At 35.4% G+C, this 23,472-nt stretch overlaps 1 protein-coding gene, 1 long non-coding RNA gene and 1 other non-coding gene across 5 annotated transcripts; 1 reads left to right on the top strand and 2 right to left on the bottom strand.

The window, feature by feature from the left end:
- Positions 1-6,752: 6,752 nt before the first annotated feature.
- On the bottom strand, positions 6,753-7,889 carry LOC128558885 (lysocardiolipin acyltransferase 1-like). Its single transcript, XM_053549148.1, has one exon. The coding sequence runs from the start codon at positions 7,887-7,889 to the stop codon at positions 6,753-6,755; it is 1,137 nt and encodes a 378-aa protein (XP_053405123.1).
- A 1,884-nt stretch (positions 7,890-9,773) lies between these two features.
- Positions 9,774-19,054, bottom strand: LOC128559040 (uncharacterized). 3 transcript variants are annotated; one of them, XR_008372051.1, is made up of 4 exons: positions 18,593-19,054; positions 14,686-14,771; positions 12,735-13,509; positions 9,774-12,578 (listed from the first exon to the last, which is right to left on the bottom strand). It is a non-coding gene; the product is annotated as an uncharacterized LOC128559040 (long non-coding RNA). The 3 variants fall into 3 exon arrangements; XR_008372052.1 differs by having other exon boundaries at positions 9,774-13,509; positions 18,593-18,653; positions 18,771-19,050; XR_008372050.1 differs by having other exon boundaries at positions 9,774-13,509; positions 18,593-19,041.
- A 3,767-nt stretch (positions 19,055-22,821) lies between these two features.
- On the top strand, positions 22,822-22,984 carry LOC123523274 (U1 spliceosomal RNA). The gene has a single exon (XR_006681068.2). It is a non-coding gene; the product is annotated as a U1 spliceosomal RNA (small nuclear RNA).
- Positions 22,985-23,472: the final 488 nt, after the last annotated feature.

Below are 23,472 nucleotides of genomic sequence, written 5' to 3'. Positions count from 1 at the left end.
GCTAACTTTGAGGTGCGTAAGATGCAACGTATTGAAAACATGTGCGCAGAACTTGTCCTTAACAGGAGGAAATTTGACAGTTCTAAACAAGCATTGTATCACTTACATTGGCTGCCGGTGAAAGCAAGAATTGAGTACAAGATACTTTCTTTCATATATAGCTGTCACACTGGCAGAGCACCTCAGTATTTGACAGAATTGCTTACAGGGTATATTCCTAGTAGACAAGGTTTGAGGTCGTCTAAAAATTCTGAATGTCGTTATGTTGTTCCATACAACAAGTGCAAAACATTCAATGATATAATTAAGTTTCTGTACTACTGGTCCAAAACTTTGGAATGAACTGCCGTTAGAACTACGCAAAATAAATCATTGGACACATTCAAAAAAACTCTTAAGACACTGTATTTCAGAGATTTTGCGGCATTGTTTTGAATTTTTTATAACTGTTTATTATGCGAAAACAGCAGGTGATAGCTCTTAAATTTTTGTAAATGTTTTACATTTCAACATTTATATTTCCAAGGTTTGTTTAATTAAACGCATTTTTGGTAAGGCTCTATGGGTAAGGTAGTGTGTAGTATTTCTTTCTTAACCAGTATATGATGGCACCATTAACCGGAGGGTTTGAACCTCTATATGCAGCTCGTCTGGGCGTACCATGTGATGCTTTAAGCACTGGTATTCGCAATAGGGGCAAAATGACCTCAAGGGGAGGGGTGTGGTCATGACTGTTTGTTACAATAAGGCTGTTATTATTATTGTCATTATTAATATTGTTCTATAATAATAATAATTATTATTATTTACGACGCCATTGAATATATCATTGTATAAAAATAGGCGTTTAATCAAATTATTCAGTTTCAGTTTTTTTCTGTTGACGATAACTTGCCATTCCACTGCCGTCCACGAACAGGCATAATATCAAACCAAGTATGTAACATTTCATTTGTACGTGTTGGGCTCAACTTTTCCTATTTCATAAAAATACTTTTTAAAGATCATTTGTATGTAACATTAATAAATCTATTTATTTTACTTACTATCAGGTTGATGTTCGGAAATATGTTGTTTTTTTTCATTTGACTTTTAAAATCTACGCCGGATGTTCTAATTCCAGCTCCAGCCTCTAATGCCAACTTGGAGCACAGGAGTCTGAAATTCTATCAATAAGGCTCCAGAGGTCTATTTTTAGTTTTAAAAAAACATTTATATACATAAACACTCTGAAATTTTATCAGAAAGACTCCAGAAGTATATCTATAAAAAATAACCCTATATATAAATAAACACCATGCAGGAAACAAAAACCAAGGGTCACCTGAAAATACGAACGGAACACATGGTGATCGCAATCTAGCGAGTGTGCTCAGAAAGAACACCAAAATACAGCCGCAGACTCCTGTGCTTAGAGATACACTATTACACCAAAGATAACATACATGCTATTGTGGTATGAAGCAATATTTGCAGTTCCCACCAAAAACGTCACGGCCTTGTGAACCTTTCTTCTTCTATTTAACATATGAGCCGTGCCATGGGAAAACCAACATAGTGGGTTTGCGACCAGCATGGATCCAGACCAGCCTGCGCATCCGCGCAGTCTGGTCAGGATCCATGCTGTTCGCTTTTAAAGCCTATTGGAATTGGAGAAACTGTAAGCGAACAGCATGGATCCTGACCAGACTGTGCGGATGCGCAGGCTGGTCTGGATCCATGCTGGTCGCAAACCCACTATGTTGGTTTTCTCATGGCACGGCTCATATGGAACATTCTATTTCATGGATGGAACATTCTATTCCATGGATTGGATTTTTTTGAAACAGCAGACTAATCGAAGAAACAACAATAGTTGATTAATTAAAGTCAAGGTGGCAGTTGATAGAAATTATAGGAATTCAAGTATTGGCTGCACACAATTTCTTCTTTGATCAGGTCATTATTTATACATTAATTTACCCAATGAATCAATTTCATATAATACCCTGTGGGAATCTACTTTTGTAAATTCCTGGCGGACTTTGCACTCAATATCGATACGAAAAAAATGGTATAAAGCATGGCGCCAATATTATAAAGTCTATAAATCCGGATTTTGACAAAGCCGTAAGGGCATTCATTGTTGTAAATTATATATATTCAAATTGAATATTTGATCACGTTATATAGACGTGTCAGCACGCAAATTTGGAAAGGACTGAAGGACTAAACTGGCAGCTTGCGATTTGAACATGAACCCACGGTATATTAGCAAATGGTCATATCAACAGAAACTTACTTCACGTTAAAATGTCCAGCGAACCGTTATGACAAAATACTGCCGAGCACCCGCAGCCGCCAGAAAATGCATAACCACCGGTCGAGGTTCATGATCATCATCTTAACAGTAGATAGTAACACAGGTATTAATAGTATATTACTTTTTCTGAATGAACTTATACATTTTTTTTTGTCATAAAATGTAATAGATTTTGAACGTATTCAGTTCACATGCATGAGCTAGTCTATCTTGCGAGATTGGCGTTATAGGTAGATGGAGAGCAATGCAACAGATCGCGTATAGAGGGGCCCCTGGGTTCGTGTTCCCATGGTTCCGTCCAGGGTTGTATTCAACCGTAGTCTATGTAGCCGTAAAGTATTATCTACTAATCCCACTAGGGCTGTTATAATGTGTTGTCCTTCATGTAGAATAGATTTTTATTCCAAGTCTGGAGATAAGCGAGCATGGTCTCTGGTATGAGCCGCGCAATGGGAAAACCAACATAGTGGCTTTGCGACCAGCATGCATCCGCGCAGTCTGGTCAGGATCCATGCTGTTCGCTATCAATACCTATTGAAATTATAGAAACCGTTAACGAACAGCATGGATCCTGACCAGACTGCGCGATACGCAGGCTGGTCTGGATCCATGCTGGTCGCAAAGTCACTATGTTGGTTTTCCCATGGCGCGGCTCATATATTTAATCATTTTTCAGGTAACAGAAGTAATATAAAATCTACAGATGTTGTCAATTATCACATGCATCTAATGCGCATAGGAGAAAGATAATGTATCTGATATGAATGTAATGTCTGCCAGATTTATGTATCGGCACGAAATTAGTGTTGCCACTATCTATAATCTGTATAGCTGCTTTAAAGGTTTCACTGACATAGCCCACAACTGGGGCAATTCGATATCTTTCTTCATTTTCTAACTTTTAAGACTGAATATCAACCACTATGTTGGACATGAACTCAGTATACTTGATGAATTTGTTTGTCTTAATAATAATTAGGGCTCAAATCAATGGGGCAGCTCATGTCATCGTATGGCGACCTTTCAATCTTTAAAGCTTCACGACCCCGGGTGAATTTCAGATATGATTAAGTCCACTAGGTAGAACCGTCGACCTGCTGCATGCCACCTTGATTGCTCCGCCATTTTCGACCCCAGCAAAGCTCGAACTAAAAACCCAACTGAAGTGATCCGAAGACAGCGACTTAACCTCTAACGGAAGAGAAATCTGTCCTAACATAAATTTAATATAATGGCACAGACCTTATATTTTTATAAATCAAATCAATCTCAAAGAGCACTAAATGATCTGGATGTTTACTTGTTTTATTTAGACTTTCGCCCGGTCACCGCAAAACAATCAAGAATAACCACTCTCGGAAAGGTCCGTTACAATGTAAGTCATGTCTCAACGACAACATGTGACTACATCTTAACGACGATTTCTATTGACCTGACTAACTTTAGTTTCATGAATAGTAATTACATGGATAACTTTTATTTGTCCCCTTGATTATCACCAGCCTATATTCACAGAAGCGTCCTCGTTCCCGCTTGTACATGTGTAAAATTAAATAGATTTCAAGACTTGTTATCTCCTATTTAGACTTAGTAACTCCTAATTGGTTCTACACATGATGATATTGTGCATAAGGTCCGTCTAAGGCTTGGCATTTTTCATTTTTGCTGACCTTAGCAGAAAGTGCTCGTAGGTCCTGCTATTTTGATAACCTTCTTGCCGTCGTTCACCGGTCTGTCTCTTAATCTTTACTTGTTTACACCATAACATTTTTGTTATATGGATAAACACTTTGATGTATCTTCACGAAACGCATGCCCTCATTAACAAAGAGTGAACCGACGACGGCAGTTTCAACGACGATAAAACCTATGACGTTGATTACAAACGACGGCGAAATGGACATAACTCACACGGACAAAGACAATTCCAACAAAACTGACTTTAAAGACACTGACGATCTTTCACACAACTGGGCGGTGATAGTGCGTCTTATCTATGGGTAGGAGTTACAAAGTTATTCTGACCTCATGGGGAGTTACGGGGTTGCTATTTACAAAAGGGAGATACTAAGTCATAGCTCTAAGATACTTGGTTCAATGTATGCCATAAATATGGCACTAGGACTTAGATAAGCATCGATCAGTAAATAATGTTTGTTCGTTTGTTTCTGGGAGGTCTGAGGAGTCTTCAACCTTTTTTCAAACAAAAAATCTTCATTTCCTGAAATCAGGGTTTTAACTGAAGCGCTTAATGTTATTTGATGAAAAGAATATTTTGACTTATTTAACGGAATATCTTCTACCCTTTACGTAAATGCATTGTAACATGAATACCAACAGTGAAAAATCTGATTAGACCAACAAGCTGTGTTCTAACTTAGTATTCAAACTTGAAAACGTAATTTGTTCGTAATGTCAAAACGTAATTGCGAAAACAACATTAAAACGTAGTTTACGAAACTCTGCACCTCTAAATATCACAACCTTGAATTCTATTTGTTTCTTGTTCTCTACAGAATGAAAAAAAGCATACACATAATCTTTTTGTACAGACTTCGAGTGTAAAAAGTAACGTTTCTTTTGAATAACCTAATACTTTTATGAACCCCTCTGCATTGTATCTAGCACTAAATACGTTTTAATTTAAGCTAAAATAGAATAATCACTATAGATAGGAAATTTTAATATTATTCTATGCGCACCTCACGAATTTGTATTCAAACTCTGCGCATTGCGATAAAGTAGGGCAACTGCTCAGATTGCGAACCACCGCCAAACCCACGGGACTTTTCGGTGTCGTCGACACGGGGAAATCGCTCGATTCAGGTAACATTTTTGCCTATCTTTTCGGTATTACTTGACAGATTTTAATAAAATAAAAAGCGTCCAAGACAAGATAATGTGTGCTGTCCTCGCCACAAAGCGTTTTCCAGTTTTCTTTCACTGACTAAATGTGTAGACAAGGTACTCATTTGGGTGAAGTGTTTGAAGACAGTATTAACCCTTACCATGCCGGACATGATTGATTCTGCCTTTGCGATCCGTGTAGATCATGATCAGTCTGCACATTCGTGCAGTCTGATCAAGATCTGCACTGTTCACCATTCAGTCAGTATCTTTTTGGTAAGCACCCCTTTTAACAGTTAATGGTACTGTCAAAATTAAAAGGTGGACAAGTTCATTATAGAAATTTAGCAGGGTAAGGGTTAAGAGTGGCAGACGTTTTGTGCCGAGGAAAGCACTCGTTTTTCAGTCTTTGACGCTTGCTTTTTTTTTCTTAATTAAAATCCATCATGTTACAAGAATGTTACATGAATGGAGTGATTTCCTCGTGTATACGATACCAAAAAGTCACTTGGGTTGGCCACCCTGTTAATGCTCGAGATGATTTTTTGTGTAAAAAGGAATTGAAAATACATATTTTTTACTATTTCGAATAAAAGTTATGGTGTTGTGCCTGTGTACCACTGAGTGTGAGACGCTGCCAAATATTTCCCGTTATCTTGCGTATTTGTAATATTTGTGTAATGTTTGTATCAAAGTATTTCGAGAAACTGCAGCTCTAAATATTGATTTGGCAAAAGTGTTGGTACATTATATACGAAATGTACAACAGTTACTATCAACGTTATATAACACATAACTATTTAAGCAGCGAGGTCAGATGGAGTGACACAATTCTGATGTTGTGTCATGCTACCAAATTATTTAGAAAGGGACATAATTTTGTTAAATATAGGTCAAAGTTGTGTAAAAGTTACAAAAACCATAATTATATGTCAGTGGCATATCAAGCCGAAGACTTTCGAAGTCCGGGCGGTTATTTCTGGGAAAAAATCAACATGCTTGCATGCAAAACTTATGCCGTCGGCGGCGTTGAAACTAGCACACAAATACACACGCACGCACGCAAGCATACAAGAAACAGCTAGTGGGTCTAAAAACGTTTAAAGGATTTAAATACTTCTAGCAAAAATTATTGTTTCTAAAAAATTTATTTTCAGTTTTAAAATGTTTGGTAACCACTAACCAACAAAATCATAATAACCTCTTAACAATTTTATATATACACTATCATTAACCATGTTAATATATGCACAGGGCGGCAGTAAAACATCATAAACCAACCACAAATGGGAGAAAATATCCATATTTACGCAACAGTTTAAAGTTCCGTATAAATTGTGTTTGTTTCATAGAAATTGTATTCTCGTAAAGCTATTATGTTCTAATAAAACTACTGTTGTAGCCTCGTATAGTCAATACAGTATAGTCCATAAATTTATTACTTGTACTATACCTGAACTCTCAAGTGATTATTTATACACTGGCAGATAACTGACAGTTACTAAGAGAACATTAAGAGCCTTGAATAAATAAACATGACTAACTAATGATATCTAATAATAATGGCACTTGAGATATATTCTGAATATAGCGTGGATATAGTTCACATAACCGACAGCTTAGTAAAAAGCGCGTCAAATCCCATGATGGTACTTATGATTACATTGATGACACTCAAGCTAAGGAAAATCCATCTAAAGTATGCATAAAATAGAAGACACCAAACAGTTACTGCTGAAATAAATGCCCAGAATAGTAAAGCACCGATCGAGTACAGAGTTAGATCTCTTTCTATTTCTAAATTTTGATTAAAATCATAATCGTTGGTGCCTGTTTGTTTATTTTCATAAAATGACTTTAGGAAGGCCTCCTTTTCGCGCCATCGGTCCTCCAGCCACCCCGCTAACGCGGTTTCACTGCTTTCCGGAAGTTCCTCGGCACTGTAAGTTTTCACCGTGAATACAATTTCTCTAGGAATGTTTCCATTGAGTAGATCTGTTTCGTTCTGTAGAATATTTTGAGGGTAGGCTATTGTAACATCAACCACTTGTTTTAAATTGTTATATGATTTCATGTAACCAAAGACGGAAGTAAATCCCGTGGTCCGAGGGTGAAGTACGTACTCGTATTCCGGAAGGTCGTTCTTTTTAGCATATTGTCTACTCTTGTTACGTGTGTACGGCGTAAAATCTGTTCCTTCCGGAAAAAATAACAACTGCGGGTAATAGTTAACACACTGGAAATGTTTCAAAGAGTTTTCAATTCGAGCTCTATCAAGATCCCAGTTTCTTTTTAAAAAAAGAAATTGTTTTGCTTGCATAGCCCAGCCTGCACCTGGTGCATGACGTAATTCGTCTTTTAAAGAAATTTTGAATCTCCTTAAGGAGCTGTATCTGGCTTGTACGGCAAAATAGAACAGCCAATCCATTCTAGTTCTATGATTCATTATAACCAGAGAGCTACAGCATTTGTCTATATTAGAAACATCACCTTGCACGGAAATTTTAACACCGTACAAGAGTTCAAACGCGCCCACGGCTAAAGCAAACCACGTGCTGATTATAGTATCCACAATCCAGCGCGCGCATGGTAGCTTTAGAAAAAATACGGTAATGAAGACTGGTGAAAACACAACAAATCCCAAAAATGCGGTTAAAGATAAAATTAGCACAAATGACACTCCCCGACATCTTTGTTTCAGCCCTGACAGAGAATCCATTGCTTGTTCTATCAAACTCATTTTAGTAAATAACACTGATTACTGAATTTTATATCCGAAACACTAGCCAAGTTTTATCACTAAACTGTATATTGTGTTGTGATGCGAAGTTAATTAAGCGTATCGCCGGTTGTCTACACACTTGATACATATCAGTGCACCTCTAGTAATGTGTACTGCAGTAGTTTGTTTATGTAGTGAATTAATTAAATCTGTGACACACTCCTAAGGCGATATGTAAACACAGAACATCCCGTATGATGTATTTATAACATCCTTTTGATACGTGTACAAGGTATCAGTGAACAAGTATCTATAATATCTAACACAGGTCGTGGCGTATAGAGATAATGGGACGCTTTTTTCTCTCTCTACATTGAACAGGTTGTCTAGCGAGAGTTCTCATTTTCATTATTTACTAAAATTTCAATAGTCGTATCCGTGTCGGCACACCCTTAACGCGGCTACACAAACTTTATATTTGGGTTATGCCATCTCTTCTTTATGATATTAATAAGTACATGATAAAGCATATTTATTCATACTGTATTCATACTTCTTGTTAATTTAAGTTAAAACGACTCAGAGTTTGACCATAGCCCCGTGTGAGTTTGTCCATATCCCCATGTAAAATACAAATATGTACAGAATCAACATTGACAATATTTATATGAAGTATCCATAAAAATTCATATTAGATGAAAAACATGATTCAATTAATTCAGCTTTTGGTGTCATGTTTTCATATTAAATTCCTGGTATATGCACTAAACAACGACCCTTTATTCATTTATCATAGTGAACACGTGTCAGCTCACGGAAACTGGCGCTCCGTACTTTGTTGGTTTTTTTTTAATACAAGGCAAGGGAATTAAATCTAGATATTTGTTTCTAAGTAATTTGCTTTGTTGGTCTCGCTTGCAATACAGTGATATTCCTCGAGCCGATAATCGCCATTATTTCTAAACACATTTTGAAAATACTAAATATTACGCATCCTTTTCTGCAAAAGGATTATCATGTGTTCAATATTTAAATTTGTTCATCAAATGTTTAAAAAAAATAACAACAACTTGACTTTTATTTTAACTGAAGTCTACAGCCAGTCCAAAAAAATTCGTATCTTTTTTTCATATTTGACGGGACAACTCTTCCGGTTCCTTATAAACAGCCATTTGGAATTACTTCCGAAAATGCCACGTAAGTTTCTTAATTTTGGACGAAACATAAAGTGTAAGCACTCAGTTTCTTAGCTAGAACGTTTCCTATCTGATGATTATGATTCATGAAAAATTGTTTTCGATTTTTTTAACACTGGGGGTTAATTTTACGTATGTATATGTGTTGTTGTTTGTCATTTAAAATGCGCGAACTTTCGTTTGTAGATCTACGTCTATCTTTTTTATGGTGTGAAATAAAGAAGTAGATCTATATATCTAATTTAACAGTCTTGAGTACACAGAGAATTCAGTTGGACTTGAACACAGCATTGTCGGCAGAGCGCAGAATGAAGTAATATGAAATAAGGCACTGCCTCAATCGGGAATCGATCAGACTTCAACTCATCCCTTTAACATTTAAAAAAACTGTTTACTAGGGTGTTTAATAACAGGCAAATTGTTGAGAAGCACAATGAAAGACTTAATGAGATCACAACAGCTCACACTGTGCTTCAGGTGAGCTAAAAATCATACAAACTGAAAAATTACTAGATTGCAACTCACTGTTAACAAGACTTAACAGACAGACACACATTAACAATCTATTTGCACCACGGCAGGCTCAGTCTAGGGAGACAGATTAGCATTCTTGTGCAGGCTTGGTTTCTTTTTATTTGTGTTAATTGTAATTCTGAAATTACTCGTAAAACAAATCCTAATTTTGTTTTTATATACACATCACAAAGACTTGCATTACACTTTATTTATTGAATAAACTGTTCACATGTTTAAGTTTTATCTGTATACACATTTATAATGATCACAGATCAAATAACTTGTTTTATCCATACATGAAATATAGCTGAACTGTGAATAACAACTTTTAATAACAGTACTGGATGCTTTTGTCAGGCTTTGAAATAAGTATTGTCAAAATAGAGAAAATGAAACTTGCTGTAATTTGTATTCTAGAATGTACAATTTCTCTTACAACAAGAACAAATAAACAAGATGGGCCATGATGGTCCTGTATCACTCGCCTGACATATTGACATAAAGATCATCAAGATCAACATTCTGACCAAGTTACATTAAGATATGATCATAAATGTAGCCTCTAAAGAGTTAACTAGCTTATCCTTTGATCTGACTTGGTGACCTAGTTTTTGACCCCACATGACCTAGATTCAAACCTGACTGAAAGATCATCAAGATTAACATTCTGATTAAGTTTCATGAAGATGCAGTCATAAATGTGGCCTCTGGAGTGTTAACAAGCTGTTCCTTTGATTTGACCTAGTGACCTAATTTTTAATCCCACCTGAACTAGATTTAACTTGGCCTATAGATCATCAAGATTAAAATTCTGACAAAGTTTCATTAAGATATGGTCATAAATGTGGCCACTACAGTGTTAACAAGCTTTTCCTTTGATTTGACCTGGTGACCTAGTTATTGAACCTAGACGACCCAATATCAAACTTGTCCAATATTTTATTGAGGGTAACATTCTGACCAAGTTTCATTAAGATTGGGCCAAAATTGTGACCTCCAGAGTGTTAACAAGCTTTTCCCTTATTTTAACCTGGTGACCTAGTTTTTGACCCCACTTGACCCAGATTTGAATCTGATATATGGATCATTAAGATTAACATTTTGACCAAGTTTCATTAAGATATGGTCATAAATTTGGCTTCTAGAATGTAAACTAGCTTTTCCTTTGATTTGTCCTATCGACCTGTTTTTGACCCTACATAACCCAAATTCAGACTAGACCTTGAGATCATCAAGATTAACATTCTGGCCAAGTTTCATGAAGATATAGTCTTAAATGTGACCTCTACGGTGTTAACAAGCTTTTCCTTTGATTTGACTTGGTGACCTAGTTTTTGATCCAAGATAACCCAACATCAAATGTGTCCAAGATTTTTTTTAGGGTAACATTCTGACCAAGTTTCATAAAGATTAGGTCAAAATGTGTTAACAGTAAAATTGTTGACGACGGACGGACACAGGGTGATCACATAAGCTCACCTTGAGCACCTTGTGCTCAGGTGAGCTAAACGCTAGAGTTGTCACAGAAGTGATGAATTATACCCCTACAATATGGCCTTATCACAGAACTAAGCCAATATCAAAGTAGCATTTTCTTGAGCTATGACCTAATGACCTCAAATTCAATCTCCATAGTTTCATGATCCTCCGCCCAAGTGTTCTCAAGTTGTTGTATGGAAAAGGTTTAAATGTTCCGGGTCATCCTGACCTTTGGAACTATAAATCAATACAGGTAATCTGCTGGTCAAGACCAACCTTGTACTAAATTTTGTGTTTCTCATCCCAAGCATCCTGAAGTTATTGTCCAAAAACCGTTTTAAAGAACTGTATTTATTTTGTTGAACATAACATCACACCGACACTGGGATAGGTCATATGGCGACTTTCCAGTTTTAGTGGTGGAGGAAGACCCCAGGTGCCCCTCCATGCATCATTTTAAAGAGCCGGGTCAGTGTGACCTTGACCTGTGACCTACTGACCTCAACATCATTAGGGGTCACCTGCTGGTCATAATTAACCTCCCTAACAATTTTCATTATCCTAGGCTCAAGCATTCTCAAGTTATAATCTGAAAAACATTTCACTGTTTTGCCTTATTGTGACCTTGACCTACTGACCTCAAAGTAAAACTTGACCTGTATTTCATGATGTGACACCTGTGTACCAAACTTTATCATCCTAGGCTCAAGGTCCAAAGTTATCATTCGGAAACGGTTCAACTGTTCAAGGTCACTGTGACCTTGACCTCTGATCTATTGACCTCAAATTCAAACAACCTGTATTTTATCATGTTACACCTGTGTTGCAAAAGCTATGATCCCACGCCAAAACGTTTGCAAGTTATCTTGACCTTTGACCTACTGACCCCAAAGTCGAACTTGACCTGTAACTATGTACCAAAAAATATTTAAATCAGACAGACAAGCTTACTACACGAGGGTATAACAGAACATTCTCTTTAAAATCTCATGAAAAATATGAGAACTAGATGACCACAGGCAATATGTCAAGCCCGCCAGCTGTCAAAAGGACTGGGAGTTGTGCATGACACTCCTTGTCTCATTGAGGCAAACATTTATGCCAAATAAAAGAGACTGCAAAAAGTTACAATATAAGTTATTTACAGTAACAACAAAGGAACGTAAAATTAAAAAAAAAAAAAATTAAAAAAAATTAAAAAAAAAAAATATAAAAAAAATTCTAAGTCCACACAAAAATCCGCACCAGCAGAGATAGGTCAAAATACACCTGAAAATTGGATGTAACATGCATGTTGTACTACAGAAAAGTGGTCTTGATTTTTCCCTACGACCAGTAATAAAAAAGTTACAAATGTAAGCTATTTATAGTAACAACAAAGGGAAGTAATTCTAGGACCTTATGCATGACACTCCGTCGCATGATGATGAACAATTGCGCCAAGTTAAATCAAAATCCCTCTATGCATCAAAAAGAAATGCTCCAGACAAAGTCATTCTTGTATCTGACTTTTGACCTTAAGTGTGACCTTGACCTTAGACCAAGGGACCTGGTTCTTCCGCACGACACTCCGCCTCATGGTGGTGAACATTTATGCCAAGTTACATCAAAGTCCCTCCATGCATGAAGAAGAAATGCTCCAGACAAAGTTGTCATTCTTGTATCCTTTGACCTCTAAGTGTGACCTTGACCTTAGACCTAGGGACCTGGTTCTTGCGCATGACACTCCATCTCATGATGGTGAACAATTGTGCCAAGTTACATCAAAATCCCTCCATGCATGAAGAAGAAATCCTCTGGACAAAGTTGTCATTCTTGTATCCTTTGACCTCTAAGTGTGACCTTGACCTTAGACCTAGGGACCTGGTTCTTGCGCATGACACTCCATCTCATGATGGTGAACAATTGTGCCAAGTTACATCAAAATCCCTCCATGCATGAAGAAGAAATCCTCTGGACAAAGTCATTTTTGAATTTGACCTTTGACCTGTAAGTGTGATCTTGACCTTTGAGATAGGAACCTGGGGCTTGCGCATGACACTCCGTCTCACTGAGGTTAACATTCATACCATATATAAACAAGATTGCTCCATGCATGTCCAAATTATGGTCCGGACAAATAAATCCGGACGGATGCACGCACATACACCGAATAGACATTTGGAAAACTATGTCTTCGCTTCTGCAAGCGGGCTCGACAATAACAAAACCAATGTGATAATACATTATCTCTTAAAGTAACAGAGCTTAGTCAAACACTGCTGTTCTCAAAATAAATTTAGTTTCTAAGTAAATCCTGAATTCCTATCCTTAAAAGTTTTGTTTTTTTATTAAAGTTCCCTTGTTCTTCTGTCTTTTTATATTTTCTGGTGTTTCTTTCTTGCTTTTCAAGTATACTGGATTTGTTGACCTTCCATTTTGTAGCTGCCTGCTCTCAAGAAGTGAACCTGTAAAACAGAAATCAAATATTGTAAATTGATAAAAAGAGACCCCAACCAACTTTCATAAAGATCCCATAAAAAATGTGACCTATAGAGTGGTCACAAGCAAAAGTTTACCGACGCACGGACGGACGACGGATGCCACACTATCACAAAAGCTCACCTTGTCACTATTGACAGGTGAGCTAAAAAATCAATATCTGAGAACCGCTTCCTCCAGTAACACTAAAATGTAAATAAAATTAAACCATTTGCTGATGTGATTTTTGGGAAATGTTACCTTGCATGGAAAAATGCAATATTTTTTTATTGGGAAGTGGCCGAATATAGGCCTCTGTCATATAAGGATGAAAAGCCCTGCCGGCTAACAATTTCTGACAAGCAAACATTTTCAAAGTTTTTCTTTTCGGTGAGTTCTATATGGAATTAAATTCTATGGGTAATTTTGAAAGAGGACCACCCCATGATCATTCTGTGAAGTTTGGTGTAAATCTGCCCAGTGGTTCTGAAGAAGATTTTTTACAAACTGTTGGAACATGACGGACATCAACTCATGTTGTCACCCTGTGACAGGTGATCGAGCTAATAATTGTTTAAATTTGCAAACATGCATGTATTATATTTTATGGTTTTGTCCAGAAATGCTTTATCATCAAGAAATTATTAAGGTCTAAAAAAAAAATTTGTTTCCGGTAAAATGTTAAAAAAAATTAGGGTAGGTAGGTTGGAAAAACTTTTTCTCTGGATTTTTTAAAATTATTTTTAGGGAGACTTTTTGGAAATTATTTTTGTGTCAAAAAATGAATACAAATAGTGGGGTTAATGCCTCTAGAGCATCAGTAAGTTGATTTATAACATCACTGTCCATGTTTAAAGCATAAAAAGTGCAGTTTTGCAACTTTTTGTCAAAAAGTTGAAAAAAATGTTCTCCAAGACAAAGGCGGACGCACCGTCCATTTAGGGTCGGGCCAAAAATTGATGGTAGGTCAGGATACAGGAAACAGACAATTTTTTTTACGCCTAATTTCCTTGGTATTTGATTCTACGCACTGACTCAATCGCAAAAATCTGTTCACACAAATACTAATTTGTATATAGTATATCTGATCATGCTTTTTGAATGATTGAAACTGCTTCCCACAGCTGCAACTATATAATAAAGAAACAGAAAGATAGAAATACCTTATGAGCCGCAAGCAAGTGGTTTCAGTCTGTCAACAAGCACTTTGGAGCAGTACAACAATACTCTGTATAATAGACCAAGATGCCTGAAAATAGTTAAAAGTGAGCAAATTAAGAAAACATGGACAACCAGCTGTTTTGAAATTTCAAAGGTCTAAGAGCTAACATCCTTTTTGCAGTTTATCAATTTTCATGCCAATAAGATGACCCCAATTATATCATTGGCATGGCGGGAGAAATTTGTTAAATAAAACTTTTTTTAATGAAAATAATACAGTAGCAAATTTTGTCAAAATGTATAATGAAACGAAGTAAATGCAGTTAAAAATTTCAGTTTTGAAAAAAGAAAAGTCACTGTATGAGTTGGTTTGTTTACACGACTAACCAGCCAGAACAGCCAAACATTCATAGCTGTCAAGGCTCCACAAAGGCCACGAGTGTGATCAAAGTTCGAAGGGAAGGTTTCCCTCGTGAGGGTCTGGAGGGCGAAGATCCTTAAAAGCCGGAAACGCCCTCACATAGAAAATTTAGACTTTTAACACACAATAGATCTGGTTTTGAATAGTCTCCCTCCATGTTTACTTTTTGTGATGTTTATTCATGCGGTAGAAATAACATGTTGCACCGGTGAATGTAAAAGCTGTATTATACGGTATAAAAACACTGTGTCAACGTCACCTTGCATGTTTGATTCAATAATTTTCTACGAAAAAAACAATTGATTGCTTTATTTCTTTAACATGCGTGTGACCTTGAATAGTAGGCGTGTGAGCATGATCTAAGGCCGAAATGCGTGTGGCACACGCGCAATGCGTGTGTTTTGACAGGTATGAACATTACTTTAACCCAGTGAATTCCAGGTAACCTTTTTGACTTGGTGGTCTATGACCTTCACTTTGCTCGGTATCATGAAAAGGCAAAAACAGACTGGTAAAGCAGCTAGAGGAATCTGTTCTGCCTTCCTCAGTTTAGTATGAACACAGGAGCCGACAAAATGCAAAAATTGTTTATTGGTATCTGACGTTCATGATTCATAAACGTATAACTTCAAACGTATTTGAGTATGTGTGCAGTGTACAAAATTCAGATTTCAACTAACCATGCTGGCAACCAGATAGAAAATTTTCCAAGCCTGACACCAATTTCACATGCCCGAACTTAAAGCTGAACTTTGAACCATAAAACAACTGGTCTAGCTGATACCCTCAAAATACTTCATCATATTGTTTGGGACATGCTCGACTGGGGATTCCTAGGAGAACAGGAACTGAATGCATCGAACCAAAAAGTAATGTGAGCGGCTTCAGTTTGCATTTGCAGAGCTCAAATTTAACTTTTTTGACCAATGTACTGCAAATTTTAGCATGTAGCTTTTTTTTCTTGTTGCTTAATCTATAATCTACTTGCAAATTTAGACTTTCAATTAAGAATGTTAGAATATCCTAAAAAAAATGCTAGAACATCAATATTACTTGCACGGTTTTCCTTGGTGTACAATTTTGTGCGTTATAACTCAAAATGACCTTCAAAGTAATTCGGAACGCATCATTGATGGCGTATCTTAACTACTGGCTGAAACTACGGCAAGGCAAATTTTCGTACCTAATATTATAAATAGCAATTCAACTGTATACATGTACGAATTAGTAAGATAGCCTGCATTCTAGATTTAATTATAAGATAGACCTCTACATTTCTTCATAATCAGTAATCCATCAGGGCTTTTTCAGTTCGGTCCCATTCCCAATGGCAAATATGCATATTTTTTCCCAATAGCTGTTCAAAAATTCCCAATCAAACCAAAAAAAAAAAAATTTTTTTTTTTTTTTTTTAAAAGACCTATTTTGTTGCAAATTATAGTGGTGCAACCATTGTATTGTAGATTTTATTGAATTTGCAGCTTGAATTTGAATATAAAGCAGTTTTCTTTTATGAATATTAGCAGTAGAAATCACAGAAATATACGTAAAGAAATAAAAAAGACTGATTTTCATGGAAATACTTTCCTAATTTGGATGTTTAACCGATACATATATTTCACAATATGGCAGTATTCGCGAGTCGAAAATTCCCAAAAAGCACAGGGGCCTTTTTCCCAAAATGGTCAGAAAAAGCCCTGTCCATTCAACAAAAAATGGCTAACCAAAAAAGATGTTGTGTTTTCTGTTATCCTCAAATGAAAGCGAATCTACAAACATTAACAAAAAAACGCAACAATTTTGACTATTATTTGTATTTACAAAATAAATTGTGTGAAATTTTTATCTTAACTTCCATTCCATGAAATTGACTTGCATTTAGCGAGTCCAAAATTTGAGTCCTGTGATTTCGGAAAGTAATTACATCTTCTGCATGATTATGGTTCTGACTAACTCTTAAACTCTTGCATTTATGGAACAGTTTGAATTCAATTCCTTCATAATTCTGACCAACTAATCGAGCATGCTTCAGAACTCCAGATAAGGGCTGTATTTTTGTAATTACGAACTTGTTAGGGATCAGATATGACTTTATTTTAAAATGTGGATGTATCAATACGAATTTATTTTAAAATGTGGTTGTATCAGTACGACATGTAAACAGTATTACATATATTCCAAAGAAAGATCGAGCCGAATTGCATGTCTGCGCCAAGTTGCGCTTATCAACGCTATCTCGACTGTTGACAATTTGTACGGTGTCAAATGAGTGTGGAATATACGAAACAAACACCAATAGCATAATGTAATGCATTAACACATAATTTTTTGGACTTCAAAAATTATGCGTCATAAAAATCTGAAAAGGGGAAATAATTCTACCAAAACTGAAGGCAACCAAGTTATTTTTTATTTTAATTTGTGTCATATGAACAGATGAACCAAGTTTGAAAGAAATATCTTTACTATTTTTCAAAAAAATGTTAGTTTTTTGTCGAAAGCCCGATCGGGCAATGTTACCAGCCTGTTTAAAATCTATATTTTTTTCTAGAAGCCGATCTGATTCCCTATAATGCTATATTTAGGCCGAGCACAGCTTATCGGCAGAATCATAAGCTCAACTTAATTACTGTGTATACATGCAGTGAGCCTTAAGAAATAATAATCTAAAAGGCCCATTTCAAATTGATGAATAAATAAAAATGTAAAAAATATGGAATTTCTATGCTTTTTATCAGGCTGGTAACATTGCCCGATCGAGCTTATGACACAAAAAGTAATATTTCTTGAAAAATAATGAAGATATTTCTTTCAAACTTGGTCCATTTGTTAAGCATAACAAATGATACAAATTAGAATAAAAATAACTTGGTTGCCTTCAGTTTTGGTAGAATTATTTCCCCTTTTCAGATTTTTATGACGCATAATCTTTGAAGTCCAAAAAAACAATGTTCGAATGCTAAGTTTAAAACAAAAAAGGGTTAAATGGCTTTCTAATGCTCTAAATTATTGCGCTAGTACATGAATGTAAACATTTTACTCTGCTTTCACTTACAACATTATAGAGAAATGTTAGTCCTAAAAAAATTGCTCATACATCTGCACTAGAAACAAAGTATTTACCCTAAATATATAGAATAAAGGTATTGGCGCACAAGTTTGGAGCACTAGAAAGCCATTGATCCCTTTTCTGTTTTAAACATTGCATTAAAACATAATATTTTTGGACTTCAAAAATTATGCATCATAAAAATCTGAAAAATGGAAGTAATTCTAACTAAACTGAAGGCAACAAAGTTATTTCTATCTTGATAAGCATTATATGTAATGCTTAATAAATAGAACCAAGTCTGAAAGAAATATCTTCATTATTTGTCAAGAAATATTACTTTTTGTGTCATAAGCCCGATCGGGCAATGTTACCAGCCTGTTTATGGGTGGGGTGTTTGTTTACATTATTATTATACAATGGAAAATTAGTTACTCACGTTTCTAAAAATGTCAACAGGTCCAACCATGCACATGCTGTAATGGAGTGGCGTCCATATTCTATATAAAAGTAAAATAATTCCATTAATCAGTCATGCCTGCAAGTATCACGGATTTCTTAATTTTAAAAATTCAATATAGGCTTAGTAACAAAGATGTTCAAAGAAACTAAAGTACCGGAAAGGAATTAAATACGATCTGAAAAGTGACACAAAGGTGAATCTATTCTTTCATTCCCCGAGCTGAAGAACTCGTTGGAGAATGTTTTTGTTTCCTCAAATTTTCAAAATGTCGGCGCCAGTGTAACGTGTATCCACTTTCACTCTAAATATAAAAATGTTCAAAATGTCGCCGTTTAAAAATGCTACTCAGTATTGAATAAAGCATGTTTGTATCACAAATTATATCAGTGCACAGTAGTCACGTTACCGGCTGATAAGCTTCTGACGCAACAAAATTAACAGCTTACTTTGAATATTCTTTCGAGTCGCAGACATCTTATTGTGCGGATATTGCGTTTCGCCTACTGATCTGACGGACGCTTATTAACATTAACGAAGACCGTGATATCCCGAATTTCATCGGGGTCGTCGCACGCCCATGGTCTAAACCGGAACTCCATATTTTTTTATTTGGATAGACTGGTGCCCGTGTTTACTCTCTACGTTCCATAAACGACTGTTTGGAGAGAATGATTCTCGATATACAGTCGGGTACCAGGCTATTATTTGGATAGTATGTGTTGTTTGGATACCCTCGTATGTTACCGTAGTGGGATTCGATCCCGATTTTCGTCGCTTCGCGACGAAAATCGGTAAGATCGATTCCCTATTAAATTGATATGTTTTTTTTCCCGTAGCTTTTGTAAAATTAAAACACGACAAAAATCTTGATTTTCAAATTTGTCTCAAAATTATATATTTAATGATATATTTTTTGCCAAGTTTGTATTGACGTTACATGTTTGAAGATATACAGCAACCGAAATGAAGGGTAATAGAGGAATGGACAAAATAGCAGTCTGTTAATTGGAAATATCGTCGGTTTTAATCTGTGAAAACAAACTGAAAGCAGTGAGGTGGGTTCTAGCTTTAACATGACTTTTTCCAGATTTCTGCGGGAAAGCCATGCTGAGTTGATTACCGAAATAAGGACGACAGATTGAGCTTTAAAAGAAACTATTTTATTATGTATCAAGTTTCTAATTAGTCCCAATCAAACTCCAACGCAGTGATCTCCCTTGCCGCTACGCTTATTGAGCGACGCGGTAAGGGAGATCACTGCGTTGGAGTTTGAGTCCCAATGCGTGACTCTAGTTTAGTTTAATAATATTTTATTGTATTTGTTATTAGGCATATGTACAATAGTATGAACACAAAAGTAACATATACAAATGGATTGGGCCACGAGTTATATCAACATCAGCAAACGGCCCGTTCCACAACGTGACTCTAGTTACCTCCCCTGATGGTTCGTCCACAGACTGAAATGAAATGAAAATGATAATTACGTCACGAGTTGGACTATCTGAAAGTGAGTTGGACTAGTTGTACATGGGTCATGTAACACTTGTTAATCGAAGACAGAAAAAAAGGGTGCTTTCCTCGGAACATTTTTTATCTCTCATTCTATAATTAAAGGCTTAGATTCACTACTATATAAGTGTTTCCCCACCCCCCCCCCCACCCCCCCAAATCCAATATATAACTCCCATCTTATCTGCTGCTTATCAGCGATTATGTAATAGCAACTGATTAGAGGGCAATTAGCACAGCAGGGACCCTAACTAGACCATGAAGATGTGTGTAGTGGAGTTGAAAGAAGTTAATTTTTCTTCATAATAATTATAATAATTATTATTTTGATATTTTGTAGATGAAAATAACTATCACTTTAATGTTATAATAATGAAAATAATAATAATAGAAATAATCATAATAATTATTATTATATTATCATTAGTATATTATTATTATTATTATTATTATATTACATATAGGATGATAAAAGATACAGTAATAATATTGAAAATAATAATGATAATAAAACACAAGTACAGTGAAAACTTCCTGAGTTCTTTGTGCTGATAAACAATATTTTTCGATTTGGAAATTGATTTTCATGTATTCATGTAATCAACATTATTTGAATATAAAATTGTGTTCCATCTATACTCGATTTTCATTTTCAGTATGTTGCCTAAAGGGACTTTTATCATGCTTTGCTTTGTAACTTTGAAATTCACATTCTGTTTTCAGTTTATACAAATGTTATTTACAGTATTCTGCAAGCTTTAGATGAGTGAAAGTCACATTTTTCAGAAATATCACAATTCTCCAGACAGAATTTGAAAAAATAAAACTTGCATGTTTCTTTAAGTAAGTTTCTCATTATTTCATTATTGTGAAAATAAGTTTCTGATTATTTTATAATTGTGTTTGGTCAACAAATATTTTTCTTTACATAGAAATGCCAAAAAAACTAGTATAACTTTAAAAGTTATCAATTATTCATTAATTTACAATAAATTACATCTTTTCCCCTTTTCACTAATAGATACACTTGTTATGGTAGACTGACTCTCCAATAAACAATGACCCTTGTTTATTGGAGTCATACTGTGATAGTCATTAGCCCCCAACTGTGCTGGTGAAGACAAAAATCCCTTGGCCCACTGCCAAAATCTAGGCCTTTAAAGACACTGATTCTGGTATGCCTGGTATGTGGCCTATGGGGATGATAAGGTCTGCGTATTGGCAGTAAGGGCCAATACACAAGTCTTGACCATTGATAGCCTTGCTTCTGTTTATCATAATAAGCTACTGTATAGCTACTGTGCAGTAAATAAATTGCAGGTGATATTTCTCACCTTTATAGCAAATCAGTTCTCACCTTTATAACGAGTTTAGAAAGCTTGATTGAATTAGGGCTAAATAAACAAAGTGATAAGATACAACAGTGTTTTTATCATATTTTTAATAAATCAAGTTTTTTAACAATTACATCTCATTATTGCTGGTTTTTTTTATCAAAAATATAAAAAATGCATTCAGGCACATAGCTTTTAGAAATAACAAATTATGTGTATTTTGAACAATGATATATCTTTATTGCTGGATTTTATTAAACATAAAAGAAACGTTATTTATACAACACAAGGGGAATTATGCATTTTAATATATAAAATCCTTCTGTCCATATTCCTTTTATATCTATTAAAAGTGCAACTGAACGCTTCTTTAATTTCTAATAAAATCCAGCAATTATCATTTTTTTCTGGTTTTATTTTGTTATCTTTGATAAGAAGATCATAATCATTGAATAAACAAACTTGTAATTTCTCTTATTGAGTTTTTGAGTTTTAAATAATTATTTTATTGTTAAGGAGTGAGAATTGCTTTGCTATAAGAGTTATAATTTAATTGGCCAGGACATTACTCAATCAACATGACTGAGCAATCAAAATTAGTATATTATCAATTAGAATAATTTTGTGTATATTCTGAAAAAAAAAAAAAAACAGCAATTCAATCAATAAAATGCAAAACACAGGAAATAACCAATTTATCTGTAGGCAATAAAATTTATGATTCTCTGACAATAATAAGGCTACATGTCAAGTCTACAGGGGTTTTATGGACCCTTATCAGACTGGACCAGACAGGATCTTGTATATTGGGGATTAAAAAGTCTGGTATTTGGGGGGGGGGGGGGGGGGGGGTCACTTATATAGGAAATTTTCTTTGCCTTTAAAGCATGACGTCACCTATTCCGCCAGTACGACAGTATAAAAGCGCTACTTTTCCCTACGTTTGTTAATTTTTTTAATATCTTGGTAAAAGTTGTGAACATATGCCTGCGATTATGTAATGACAACTTTTGAATGACAAGCAGTGATGAGAAAATCCATCGATTTTTCCGCATTGAAATTGTATGATATGTGCACTCAATGGAAGGGAAGTAACCATGTTCGGAAAAATGCTATAATAAACGTTATCAAAATTGTTAATATAGAATTTTACCAAAAACATTGTAAGCTTCATTTTTTTCTTCTTAAAAAAAGTTTTATAAATTGTAGAGATTGAATATGCGCAAATAAAATGAAGTAATGTTGGTAATTTGAATTAATACACATGCTTTATATTGGGATAAGTGATATGCTATTTTTATACCTTATCTTGTAAAATAACCTGGTTGATTTATAAACCTCCAGTTATCTCTAGAAAGCATACTTACCTGGTACAGGGAACACCGTGATCAGCAAGGCGGTTTCCCCAGGAAGAGGCCCTTCCATTGCACTTCGGTTGGGCTGACGCCTGCGATAGCCCCAAATGTGGGTTACTCGGGTACGCAATTTATTGGTGTGGGGACTGCGTTCGCGCTATCCCTGTAACAAATAGATGGTAGAATTTTAGTTGATGAACAACTTTCTCATATATCAGAACTCCCTCACACTTTATTTAATGGTATTTTAATCCGATGTCTACAATATAACCCCGTTAAGATGAGAGGGAGGGTTACTCATTCAACACAATCGAAAAGATTTCGTTTTTGGCAGACATTTATACGGTGCACGTACTAGTACAAAAACATCAGCGCACATAGTACGTACGCACACAGTATAAAATCATCTCCATAATGTAATACATGTGCAGCTACATATCTTTTAAGATGTGCTGTAAGAAACTTTTAAAATTCATTCTACAGTTTCAGAATTTTACTGATTCAAAAAGAATCCTTTAAATAAAATAAACATATTATTGTAAATAAATATTTTGCAAGATGACCCATCAAGATTTCCAAAGTAGCAAAATAGTTTATTCTAGACGAGAAGGGTTCTACGGTTACCACTATTAAAAATCACCTAGGTAAACAGATT

This window comes from Mercenaria mercenaria, chromosome 8 (genome assembly GCF_021730395.1).
Source record: "Mercenaria mercenaria strain notata chromosome 8, MADL_Memer_1, whole genome shotgun sequence".
In the NCBI taxonomy this organism is placed as follows: Eukaryota; Metazoa; Mollusca; class Bivalvia; order Venerida; family Veneridae; genus Mercenaria; species Mercenaria mercenaria.
Note: the sequence above shows the minus strand (reverse complement) of the source record. Positions and strands in the feature narration are given on the sequence as shown.